Genomic DNA, 13,816 nt, shown 5'->3' with positions numbered 1-13,816 from the left:
GTGATTTTGAGTTTTCTGTTCAGTAATTATACGTCCAGAGACTGAAATAGGGCATTTGACTCATTTCTGTTTTGAACGTTTATCCAATATTTTAACACAGGAACATTAATTAAAAACCGCAAACAAAATTAAAATCTTAAAATGAAGGTAGATGTTGTACTTTTACTTTCCGGATGACTAACAGTCCCTCCCGTAGGCTGCAGTCTTCGGAAGAAAATTATAATATAAAAAACCGCGTTAGAATCCGAATTTTTGTTTTCAAAGTTATAAGTACTTAAGCCTCTGAATTTTGGTAAATGGCGTAAGTATCAAAAAACGAGGAAGAGGCGCAATACGCCCATGTGACGTCATCCAGAGCTTCGAAGCGAGCGAAAGAATAACATAGAGCGATATTCTCACTACATTCCCACTCTCGCACATTGCAATATTTTAAATATGAATTATCGTCTCTTATCTTGACTAATTTTCATGCAGTTTTCTAGAAAGGCTTATTATTCTTACTATTTGCTGTACATATATGATAACGTGTAAAATCAAACGTAGGCAAATACCTTTTTGTATCCGGTATGTGGCAATACATTATATAACCCGATTCTTGCCGGGTTTCCTTTATGTAAAATTTCTGTATCATCTAATTACCATTATAGCGATTTGGAGACCGTATTTATGCATATTAGTACCTATATATATGTTGTATCGAGTTTCTTTTCGGAAAATTTCACCTTGCGCCCCTGCTCGGCACTCTTAAATGGTTACACAACTGCATTGCTTATTCCTGAAAAGGAAAAAAGAGTAAAACTACATTCAGTTACTATCTCTGAGCACTATGTATACCGTTTACGGAAAATGCAATAATGGATTATTCAGACACGAGACGAATTTAATGATTTTGATAATATATTCCGTATATTGTTCCGAATTAAATATTTGTGTTTACTGTAGTAATATATATTATGAGCCATTCATTGCCTACGGCAAATTCCATATAAAATATATTCAGAATATTTTGGACAAGAATAAGAAGTGTCAGGTTGGTTAGTTATTTTATTTTATTCGAGTAACTCATAGCTGTTTATGTCAATAACCATAAAAATAACTAAGAATTAATCTATAACTAGCAGACATGAAATAGATCGGAGTAAGTATCGCTATATTTCTCGATATTTAATATTACACTGATTTAAATCTTACGGATAATCTACATATTATAATATATATTTTTTTGTAAATTATGGATTATCGATAAATATATATTTTTTCCGCTTCATGTGTGATAAGATAACCGTTAAGTACATAATTTTAATTGCCGCATGGGTTGCTTAATGATCTTATTAGAATTCGCACATCTTTGAGTGATTGGCGCTAAAGTGATTGCAACAAGTTATGAATGTGGTTAGAGTTATATTTTTGTTTTTGTTTGTTGGTGTGGATGCCCGTTTGGAGTGGAGGCCACCAAATATCGGGGCGTTAGATCAAAATTTATATGAAGAAGTATTACATCCGGAATTATGTGATGAACAAATAAAAATTATTTTGGCAAATACAATGTTAGCAGTGCAGTGTAAGTTAATAATTTATTTTTATAAAATTTAATTTAATTACTCTTACTCTATTATGCTAAGGTACCAGGTCAAATGTTGTTAATTTTTTTTAAATTAATGTTTATCACAAGTCTAACTATATTGCACAATTATTCATCCATTCTACTCCATGTTCTAGAAAGAGAACTTTACCATGAAAGAGTTTATGGCTGGACTGATAATGCGCAAAATAGAAATTAAAAACAATTTTAAGGTGTTATTACCTATAACAATTTTAAGGTGTTTCTATTTTCCTGTATTAATCAGCTCCAAGACGGAATAAGAATTATACATTTAAATAGCTTCGCGAACGAGAGTTGATGTGTAACGAGAAATCAGGCACGAGGTCAATATTACAAAATCAAATGATGCCGTCTACCCTGTTGCGAAAATCGAGAGTGTTGTATACAAATAAATATTAACAAAATAATAACAGTAAAGTAAAATATTACGAAACGGAACTAATTGCACCTACTGTTAATCTTATGACGTCGGCTAATTTTCACATGACATAACAATATAGTGTAACTTAAAATAGCTGTTGATAGGGATTGGGGAATATTTTTAAAGTCAGAATAAATTGGTTACTTCAACCGCCAGGGAGAGTTACTAGTTTTTTAAACTCATTAAATTATAAACTGATTTACGGATTTTATCGCGGTTATCTATTAAATTAGCAGCACCTTGATGAAGGCTGCAATGAAATGAAATATCGCTTTGCCCGACCCGAGGCTCAAACCCAGGACCTCAGAGCGGTTTCACACCTCGCACGTGGATATAACTACGACACCTAAGCGTTGAGTAATATGCATAAAAAGCGTGTTCCATCGAAGCTACATTGATATATAGGGCAGATAGAAAAATATGGGTAAATCCCTTAACCTCTTAATTTCATTTATATTTTAGTCGCAGATGCCGGCATCAGGATACCACGGGGGATCCTTCAAGGCAACACGTGGGACTTAGGGAATTATTATCAATGTCTTAGCATATCACACTCCGTTGAAGGCTCAAGTATACAGGGCAAATACTGCATGATCCGTGTACCACTGAACAACTTCGAAATTCCGGGTATACCGGGATCGTTGCATGAACGTTTCGGTTCAAACGAGTTGAAAATACCTAATGATACCGTAAAAAGTCTGGATGATTTTAATATTATCAGTGCTGGAGCTAAAGCTATGGCGGGTGACATTGACACCAGGTAATTTGTGAAAATATAATATACTTATTTAAGGTCAATTTTTGTAAAAAGGCAGTTAAGTAATTGTTTCACAAGGTTATTTTTTTATTCATTCGAGGTTATTTAAATATACAAGAAGTAGCTTTCCAAAATATAGCCGTGCGACAAACATATTTCTCATTCAATACAATATAAAAAATCGTAATAAAATCCAAAAAATTGTTAAATTTTAATGTCTAACATTTGCGAATATTTTACATTAAATGTAAGAAATCACATTGCACCTATGTTAAATTCTTTGCTTAATAATACAAATGACGGCAACAAACTAAAAATATGTTTCTGTTCTATTTCACAGATTACTGCCAGGAAATCCTTTGTCAGCATTGACATTGAACCTCGCTGTGTGCATTCCAAAACCTTGTTCAACCGAGCAGGCCCTCACTTCTGCGCTGTTTAATCTGACTGAAATAGGCTTCGAGTACCAAGATGAGTTCTGTCGTTTACCTAATGACAAACCTTGGTCAGGAGCTGATTATGCAATAGTGTAAGTCAGTAAATTTACAGGTCAGCACTAGTGGTTCAGCTTTGATCTTTTATTTTAAATATTTTACTAATATTAAGGCTCAAGAGTCACATGATAATAATGTTTTTAAAGAACCTTACCCCTGATGAATGGTGTTATTCAATACAGTTTGCATTGAGAGTTGAAATTTAATTAGAATTTTTTCTAAATATACGCAATTATTTTTCAGGATAGTAGTTGGTGTTTTTGCAGTTGTAACTTTATTAAGTACTTGTTATGATCTTTACTTCACGTTTATAAACAAAAATGGTAAGTTGAAGAGCTGTTTATCTTTTAAACTTTTAAGGGCTGTTGCTCCTATTTTATTCGAAATTAAAGGACGAATCTTTTCTTGAGTCAAAAAAATCACACTGGTTTTGGTGTCTAACCTGAAATTGAACTTAAAACTCCACTGTTCAGAGCTTTAGATATCACTAAATCAATGTAGTAATTAAATATCATATAAAAACCATAATCACTTAATAACGCTGTCATTGGTAGTAAAATTGAATTCTAATGAAATAATAATCGCAGTTGCGGAGCTAATTTTAATTGTTACCATGGTGATTTAACAACGTAGAGAATCAAAGCAAAAGCAATTATAATTTGCTTTTTTAATAAAGTAGCTTGGACCTTATACGTATACATCGCACCGTGAGTCCACATCATGGGTCTTCATCAGTTTCAGGGTTACATGATCTTAAATATACTTGATAAATAAATCGACTTGATAAAGGTTGCAGGAACACGCTGGATGCAGGCTGCTTTCTACAGGTCCATCTGGAAATGTTTATGGAAGGCCTATGTTCAGCAGCCGACTTAAATGTGACTGATGATGATGATGATCATATCTTTAAAATTATTTACATACAATTTTAACCCTTTTGATGCAGGATCCGCTAAATCATTGTTTTAATCTCTAAAATTCTGGTTCACTCCGTACACACTCCGTTTACCTCTTCGATGATTCCCAAGTCCGTATACTATTTTTGCAGGGTCATATATAGCAAATTCTAAGGGCAAGATATTTTCTGTTTACACCAATGGACGTCGCCTGATGACGTTTACTTCAGGCTGTGATAGTATAGAGTGTGTCGATGGGATCAGGGCACTTGCCATGCTCTGGGTGCTAGTTGGTCATGCATTCACTAGCGTACCATTCTGGGCCAATCCGATTGATACGTTTCAGGTATACGTATATATAGCTTGATATATTTGCTAACTTTAAATATGTTGCACCGTCACAATATGTAGATCCCTAAGTTGAAAGAAAAGTGTAGCGTTTCACAACTAGATGTTACTTCACTGCAGTGGCGAAGGGTCTATATAACCCGACTTCTGTTAACTTCCCTTCATTATTTTGAATCTTACTATCATTAGAAAGATTTGCAGACCGTATTTATACATATTAGTATTTATACGTTGTGTTGGGTTTCCTTTTAGAAATTCCCACGTTTTGCCACTGTTTCACAGTGCTTTGATAGAGCTGTGACGACCATCCTAAGATGGCATATGCGCTAATGATTATAATGTCTCCGCCAACAAATGATTTTTTGTTAACTTTAATGAATCTACCTATACATACTATTAGATCTTTCGTAGCATGTTCTCATAATTCTTAATAGTATTTGTCTGCTCTATCAGATTAAGTAATTAGAAAATACCAATATCATTAAAGCCATTATTGATTAGGAGAATTTCTGATTAAAATAAGTATAATTGCGTAAGCTGTACACCTGCGCCTTATATCTTGATTAGATTCATTCATCATAACAATGATGTTGTTTTGTATAAAAGGATAATGGAAGAAGAAAAACACATTTGGAAAGTTGACTCTTTATAGGAGATAAAGACATTTGTTATAGGTTTTCATTACAATTATAAAGCAAAGTCTCAAGCCGCGTCTGTTTGTCTGTCTGAACGCGATAAACTCAAAAACTACGGAATGGATTTGGTTGAAATTTGGTATGCAGAGACTAGTTTGAAACCCTGGAAAGGACATAGATTACTTTTTATTTCGGGAAGTATGTAGCGGGACTTTTATCCCGGAAGAACTCGTTCACGCGTGTGAACCCGCGGGAAAGTTAGTAGAATATTCAGGGTCATTTTGACATTGAATTACTAAATGAAACCACATACTTACTTCTCTTTTTGAAAAAACAGGGCAGACATTATTATTAAGCTGTTATTTCATAACCAACTTATGCAACCAAATTCTGTGAAATATATGTACGTGTACCCTTATTTATAATCTTTGTAATTAAATACCACTGCAAGTCACTGGAAATCAAAATTCGCAAATTTTCGTTTACTTGGACGACATACTGGAATATAGTTATTTTGGTTTAAAAACAAAACTACCTAACCGATTTTGATAAAATTCTCTGAGACCAATTTAAATGTATTATTTATTTCTTAATTAATAATAATAAATGTATTATTTATTTTCCAAATCGGTTTACAAATGTTGGTGTTCTTAGGTTTTTAAGAAAAAAAATCATGACGACTCTCCTATTTTTAAGTCAGTTAATAAAATATTAAACTTTATTTTCCAGTGGGTGCCGTCTTTAAACGCATTATGGCTGACGAGCGCGCATATCACAGTAGATACTTTTTTCACTCTGAGTGGTATGCTTGTTGTGTACACAACAGCCGGTAAATTAAATGGAAGTAAGTTCTAGAGAATCTCTTGAAAATCCATGAGCCTATATTTTTACGACAATTTAATGACAAAACGATTCGCTAATTCCTTCATTTTAAACCTCTGAGAAACAGCAAAATTAGGAAATTTTTACTCACTACAAAATTACCTCGTTTCCTTGCTGAGTGCATCTCACTCATCTTTATTTTCCAGAACAATTAATCAAGAACATCCATCTGTTCTACTTGAATCGCCTTCTGCGCATGTTTCCCCTACTCGCCCTGACGGTATTATACGAAGCCTCGTACCTCAACCGAATGACTGACGGTCCAGTGTGGACCACTGTGGTGCGACACGTTGATACCTGCAGGTCTAACTGGTGGCCTACGCTGTTACATATACAGAATTATCTCAACCCTGAGCATACGGTGAATAAGATTATTAGCCTACTAGTGTAATATTGGGAAGTTGTGCATGGAATGGATTTTTGGGTGCATTTAAAAATTTGCATAAGTATAATACTTTACTATAAATATTATGTCCTTAATATGGAAATGACAGTGGCATAATGGCATGGCTTAATATAAAATGCAATGGCATTGTATGGGAGGAACAATCAGAAAAAAAAAACAAATTAATGATTGTTTTCGAAACTTAAATGTACATACCAGTTAAATGCAGAAATATAAAATTGAGTTTGGAATTCTTAACCAAAGTGGCCAGTACGATACAAAGCCAATCTCATATTTAAGGACCTAATAAAACGTACATATGTACATATGCCAACCACAGTGAAGATCCTAAAATAACCTTAATAGCAATAACTCTGTTCTTTCAATTTCTTGGGCCATCTTTCGTTAATAGTCATTGTGGTCTATGCCGAACGATAGAACATTTTCGTAGAGCTTATGCCAACATTAATAGAAACTGTTCGAAGACACCAAGGTTGGGTAAAGAACCGGAAACTCTCGCTGTCTAGATTGATTACTCAGAAGAGAGGCATGAATTAAATATTACAGCGACGTTTTTTATTTTAGTGCGTCGGCCAATCCTGGTATTTGGCGATAGATGTCCAACTTCATATCCTGTCATCCATTGTTTTGTTCTTTGTGCTGAGTGGGAGGAGGACTGTTGCGTGGATTGCCCTGACGGCAGCTAACATAGGTATCCTGGTAGTTGCAACGGTGTATAATTTTCATATGGAGTTCCCTTCTGGAATGATGAGTCCTGGGTGAGTATTATAAAACAATACTAGCCCTGTATTATGTACCTATTGTCTACTGCTAAGCACAAGACTCTTCTACCATTGAGAGGGTTTAGGCCTTAGTCCACAGTGAGTATTATTTAGAGTTAAAATTAATTACTTGTTCATACTCTTGGCGTCTTCGTTGATTATCATTAACCCTATCTTATAATTTTAGCTATGAAATGTGCATAATGGTCTTATTATCTTATGGCACTTCTATTTGAATAAGCAAACGGAGATGAGACTAACAGATAGTATTAACTAGTATTTCTACGCTAAAAAAATGAAACGAGTTCCGTATAGCAGGTCTGATAATTTAGAACGTATTAAAAGTTTATGGTAGTTGTAGGCTGCCTCCAAAATCTTGTAGATGGGCATCCCACAATTATAGGCCACGGATCACTTCCCCGCCTTTTGTGTCATATTTGTGTGTTTAGTAGCACATTTTTAAACAATGTGTTATATTTTGCAGTCGCGGACACCAGATGATGTACTATCTAGTGTACTATTACGTCAATACGTTAACTAGAGCAGCGCCTTTCCTTGTGGGAATGATCATTGGTTACATTCTACATTTGTACCGCGATACTACCCCGAGGTGGTCGAAAGTAAGTATTGTGAACATCGCGCTAATATCACAGATAATTATATATTATATTCTTCATTCACCTCTTTGAACATTAACTTGCTTGCTTATTTCGGGAAAACGCAACTGGCTTTAACATCTCCTACATCTAAAGCCGTTGCTGAGATGCCTTTCTACATTCGCTAATAGAAAACTGGAAAGTGTATCATCAGTGGCGGATTTGCAGTCCTAGCCGCTCTAGGCCTGAGGCCATGTGTCGCCCCTTTCTCAGCACCCAAACCAGTGATTTAAGAAGATTGTAACCATAAGGTACCCGAGATTTTAATACATTAAAATACTTTGCATCATCAGTGTTTTTTTTGGCCCGATTTGCCGCCCTTATCGTCTGGCCGCCCTAGGCCCGAGCCTACTGGGCCTTAGGGCAAATCCGCCACTATGTATCAGAATGACAGAATACTAGCGATAGACTTATAGATAACGTGACCTTTAACGATTGTAGAATGACATCTTCGCTACATTTCCTGTTGTTACAGCAGCAGTCATAAGACCACAAAAAGAAACATTATTTTACCTACCACTTCTGAAACAGCAACAATTTTTTATACGTCATTGTTTATTACAGATAACGGTAGCGTGTGTGTGGGTAGGCACGCTGCTTTTGAAAGCTGGGGTCATCTTCGCGCTATACCCATTGATGCAGCCAGATTGGGACAATCAGATGGTGGACAGCCTTTTTAACTCTTTCATAAGGCCGATATGGGCTATCTCCTTAGGCCTTCTCATTGTCGCGTGTCATCATGGATATGGAGGTCAGTAGAAATAGTTCATAAATTAAGTCATCGCAATTACTTAGTAAAGAAATATTGCCCATTTGACTTAAAATTTTGTGTTTACACACACACACAATATCACGCATTTTATCCCCGAAGGGGTATGCAGAGGCGCTACCATGGCACCCACTTTTCGCCAAGTGTGTTCCGTCCCATGATGTGATAGGGGGCGAGCCTATCGCCATATCGGGCACAAATTCCAGACTCCGGGCTGATTCTGTGCAGAAAAACCCGAATATAACTTTGCCCGACCCGGGATTCGAACCCAGGACCTCAGAGCGCTGCCGTACCGCGCATGCAGTACAACTACGCCACCGAGGCAGTCAATTGTTTGTTGTGTTTACAATTGGTTGATTTTTATTGGCATGTTTAAAGTAAATAGAAACTGCATTAAGGCGATACCTCAAGGTCCATTTTCATACATTTTGTTTCGGCTTTAATCTGGGTAACTAAACAAGTATTGGCAAGTAAAGAATTTAAATTCACGTCTAGTTAGTGATTAGTTCTCGCAGTTGAAAGAAAAATGTAAAAATAATTAATAATCATGGATATTTCTGCCTTTAAAATTTCGTCATATTAAATTTTAAAGGCCGAAATATCCATGATTATTAATTATTTTACGTTTTTCTTTCAACTGCGAGAACTAATCACTAACTAGACGTGAATTTAAATTCTTTACTTGCCAATACTTGTTTAGTTACCCAGATTAAAGCCGAAACAAAATGTATGAAAATGGACCTTGAGGTATCGCCTTAAAATCGGTTTATCCTATTACTTATAGCGATGCCAAATCAGGAAATTACACAACCCAGAAGATTCTGAGCATTATTAACTAACAGTCTCCGAACTAGGTAGCCAGTTTTAAGGGTATGGTATAAACAGAATTTTTTGGGGTGTTTGGGGTCTTACGAAATCTCACTAAAGGAAATGGCATCACCTTTCCACTTCGCGATGATTTTCTTTAAAACAATCATATCATAAATGTCGCCAGCCATTTGCGCGTTCACTTCAAAGCAATGTAGTGTCGAGTGAACACCTTCACTTCGAACGTTTTTGTTTTATTTTTCAGGGTATAAATCTATTTTGTTCCTTATTTCCAGGTCCTATCAACTGGTTATTGTCACTCCATATATGGAAGCTGCCAGCTCGCATTTCTTACGCGATGTATTTGGTCCACTTTGGCTTAATGCTTAACGTCAACCACGCAGCGCTAGCCCCTGTTTTCTTCTCTGTCGAATCAGTGGTTAGTACTTGTAAATATATAAACTTAACTAATTTACAAAAAGACGACAATTTTAATCAAATTAGCGTCATTGTGACGTTGCAACCACGCCTCATGGTCTACTATTATTTTGTTAATTATATTTTTGGTTTTTAAGTAATATGCAGCTCCGCAGCATTTTGTTGATAATATAATTTAATAGTAAAGTTGAATATTTACGCATAGTTTTCCTCTGATAAATCAATACCTTTGATATAAAATAAAATTAAGCAATTCGCTCGCATAAAATGACCAGACCGACTCCTAAAAGATTTTTTTTTAATATGGTATTCTACCAGTTTCCTTACAATTTACCATGTTACGGCTTTATCTGCGTAGATTTATGGAGGTATATTGTTATTTATTATAGCGAAGTGGGTAAAATGGTCACTGAAACGTGACTAACTGACTAAACCATGACATTCTTACTCTATTATATATTCTTATAGTGGAAACTCTCGGTCGCTTAATGTCATGATATTCCCTGATTCATCTACAATCTTATCGGATATTCAAATAAAAATAATATAATAATTATATTCTTTCCATATTTTATTATTATATATTATTTGAGTATTGTTTATTACTCCTACCTATATTGTTTCATCTCTGCTTCATCCAAAGGTTGACTGGTAGATAATACCTATGGCATTAAGTCCGCCTTTGTAGTACATTAAGTAATGTATAAAAAATGTTTCGAGAAAAAATAATGGTAACGGACTAACCAAAGCTCGAGAACTACTGGTGGTAAATTAGAAATAAAACGTTTCTCTTTTTCAGATGTTCACTTTCCTGGGTCATTTTGCATTTACTTTCGTGGTGTCTTTCTTAGTCACACTGATTGTGGATGCGCCATTTTCGACGATATTCAAAATATTATTAGGGAAGTGTAAGTATTAGTACTTTATTAAATAATTTCTCTTTAGAAATATTAAAACCGTATTAAATTTTGTTACACTAAATACTAATAATTGGTTTCCAATAAAAATTAACTCTATGTGCCCTAACATTAAATCTAAATCGTAATACGATATGAATAATGTAAGTAGGTACTTAATTGTATTTTTTGCGAGTATGACAGCATATAATTTTTTTTTTTAATATTTTGTTATCTTTTTTTACAGCATCCAAGAGACCCAAGTCAAGTGAAGTACCGAACGAATTAACAAAGGACAATGGTAAACAAATGTAAATGCTGGTCATACAGTAAATACAAATTACTCACTGGGAGACGTTTTTAATACAGCGACATTATTTATTTGATCTGAGTTTAATAATTATAAAAGATTAATAAATAATTACTTACAATATTATTGATTTAGTTTCATTTGTACCAAAATGAGACGGCCAAAGTTGAGCGATTTACTTATTGTTTCCTCATTTAATTACTACATAAGCTACTCGGTTCTTCGGCCTTCCTAACTTTTTGCTCACTCACGCCATCTATTTTTATTGACCGCACTTAAACCACGATCAATATTTTAAATTAATTTAGAACAGCGACATCTGTTTTAACTTTATCGTACTAAGCATTTGCAACCAAATGTTGGGTAAATATTGTTACGGGTCTCGTATTCTTATAAAATTAATTTAATTATAATAAAATAGCTGTTGAAGTTGCTGGAGCAACTCTCAGTTTTATTAAACTTAATGAGCATTTTTCGGCAATAAGTTAACAGCGTTTGCGCGGCGCTTAATGACTACTAATCATCTCGCAATTTAATCGTTGTTTTAAAAATGAACCTTACCCGACCGTAACTAGGTACAGTATAGGAGTATCCCTCAAAATCGTGATCATTCGAGTAATAAACGATCACAATAATGAGAATGCACCATCGCATAACGGCTTGGTCCTAGACAAGGATGTTTTTATTTATTTATATAATTAATCATGAATAAATAAATTTCAAGATACGCAAATGAGATTGTCACGTGGGTAAGACATCATTACCGCCTATGAACACCCAGAAGTTACGCCGTTGCCTGCCTGACAATGGAAATTGGAAAACGCGAAGGATTTTGCACCTCCTGCCATCTCACTGACCATAGTAAAACAAGAGATACGAATTCACAATTGCTTTCTGTAAGACAGTGGTATTACTAACTCGGTCTATGCAGCATAGCTCTCTCACTAGAATTGAACTAATAAACCATAGCTTTTAAAAGAAGTTGAAAAGCCATTATTTTCAATCTAATCAATTGCATAAAATTGATCTACTAATTTCAGTTACAACATCGATTAGTAAAAATAAAATAAATGACAACAATTTAATCTTAAGGATATACTTAAATGAATATTAAATAAATAATAACAAACACCGCGTAGACTACAATGCAATGCTTAAGCCAACACAAATAAAACAATAAAGGGCATTGTTCACTAATGCTAGTGTCGCTACGTCAGCGCGTACTGTGCGAAGCGCAGCGATCAGGACTTCTAAAGGATACTTTATTTATAGTTCTATTGTAATGCGATTAAAGACTAAAATCGTAACAACACCGATTCTGGCATAAACTTGATTACGCTTCGAACGGTCTGCGCTGACATAATGCTATCAATGAAGACGCGCGAATATCGCACAAAGGTTGCGCCCGCGCAGTCGCCGCTCGGCAGTCGGCTGTAGTTGGCGAGGCGCGTGAGTCCATTCTCGTGCCACGTACCGCTCCGCGCACGCGCGATCTTCAGTTATCCAAAATGATGTTAGCCGGCGCGCAAATCGAGGAAAGTGTGTCTTACACCCCCGAGAAAGCTTCTGTATCAATAGCCGCCAAGGAGCCCCAGAAGCATGTTGTTGCCCAAGGTCTTACAAGGGTCCCGTCCACGGACCCCGTGGATATCCAGTTCACCAACATCACGTGCACAGTCAGATTAGGATTTAACAAAGGTAAGTTCAGTTAGTGATTACACTTCATGTCGTTTGTCGCCTATCAGTATCGTGTAACTGCGTACTGTAGTAACAATTAACAGGACTAAAATGTAAACAATATTATTCATTGCTTGTTTACTAGTGAATGCAGGAATGCATTGTTTTCGCTTCGTGATTTGCGATATATTTTTAAATAATATTAATTGCAGAAGGATATTCAAGATAATATTGCAGGAATTTATTTTAACAATTTATTATAACGTTTTACAGCGAAGTTTAGCGCTTGGAATAATCTCTTAGACGTGCTTAGAAAAATACAGTTGGAAATGATAGGTTTAATGACAGTTATTAAAGTATAATAAGTACGTGCATAACGTAAAACACTCAAATCACAAAAATAATTCATTGAATGATCTAATTATGTACACTCAATAGGAGTATGCGTCGTAAGTAGTGACAATAAATAACTCGTTACAATGTTGCATCTATATTATTATAATTACTACTCATTGCACATACCTACACGCGATTTCCCACGATTCGAAGTTCCCAAAAGAAATTATTCAAAATATTAACGACCGTGTTAATTAAAATATATATTTTAAGCCGATTCACACGCCATCTTTACCATAGCTCCTTAAAACAATAGCCTAATAAATTACAATACAAATAAATAATAACAACAATGTCTCTTTTTGCTCAAACAAATACAGAAAGACCATTAGCCATTATATCGGTCATGTTACAATATTTCGATCTATTCTTGTGGATAAAGTGATACGGCACATAAGGCACTCTACATGATTATTTAAAACCTTTGGATATAATTGTATCGATAATAGCATACTGGATAAATGATTAATAATATAATCTTCATGAGTAACAAGTTGTAGATAATATGATATGCATGGATAAGGTAGTTAGCATCAAAGCGGGTAGTGATTCGCTTGTGAACTTTACACCAACCTATTTCTATGATAGCTTGGTTTACATAAGCGCAGGACTGGATACTAATTAGTCGTTAATTAGCACGGAAAACTAAAGATATTTGCTTGAT

The 13,816-nt window shown here is 35.0% G+C and overlaps 2 protein-coding genes across 2 annotated transcripts in view; both read left to right on the top strand.

The window, feature by feature from the left end:
* Window positions 1-1,323: 1,323 nt before the first annotated feature.
* LOC115440650 (O-acyltransferase like protein) lies at window positions 1,324-11,207 on the top strand. Its single transcript, XM_030165046.2, has 13 exons — window positions 1,324-1,561; window positions 2,487-2,784; window positions 3,122-3,310; window positions 3,519-3,598; window positions 4,324-4,517; window positions 5,884-5,998; window positions 6,183-6,397; window positions 7,007-7,200; window positions 7,688-7,823; window positions 8,424-8,610; window positions 9,732-9,874; window positions 10,673-10,781; window positions 11,017-11,207. Exons 1-13 carry the CDS (start codon window positions 1,384-1,386, stop codon window positions 11,082-11,084), a joined length of 2,106 nt encoding a protein of 701 aa, XP_030020906.1. The 5' UTR covers window positions 1,324-1,383; the 3' UTR covers window positions 11,085-11,207.
* A 1,252-nt stretch (window positions 11,208-12,459) lies between these two features.
* Window positions 12,460-13,816, top strand: part of LOC115440587 (ATP-binding cassette sub-family G member 4) — a 32,347-nt gene continuing 30,990 nt past the window's right edge. Inside the window, exon 1 of the mRNA XM_030164957.2 lies at window positions 12,460-12,777. Coding sequence (XP_030020817.1) covers window positions 12,588-12,777 — 190 coding nt within the window. The 5' untranslated portion in view covers window positions 12,460-12,587. The remainder of the gene's footprint in view (window positions 12,778-13,816) is intronic.

This window comes from Manduca sexta, chromosome 24 (assembly GCF_014839805.1).
Source record: "Manduca sexta isolate Smith_Timp_Sample1 chromosome 24, JHU_Msex_v1.0, whole genome shotgun sequence".
NCBI lineage: Eukaryota > Metazoa > Arthropoda > Insecta > Lepidoptera > Sphingidae > Manduca > Manduca sexta.
This window is presented reverse-complemented; position numbering and strand designations above follow the sequence as displayed.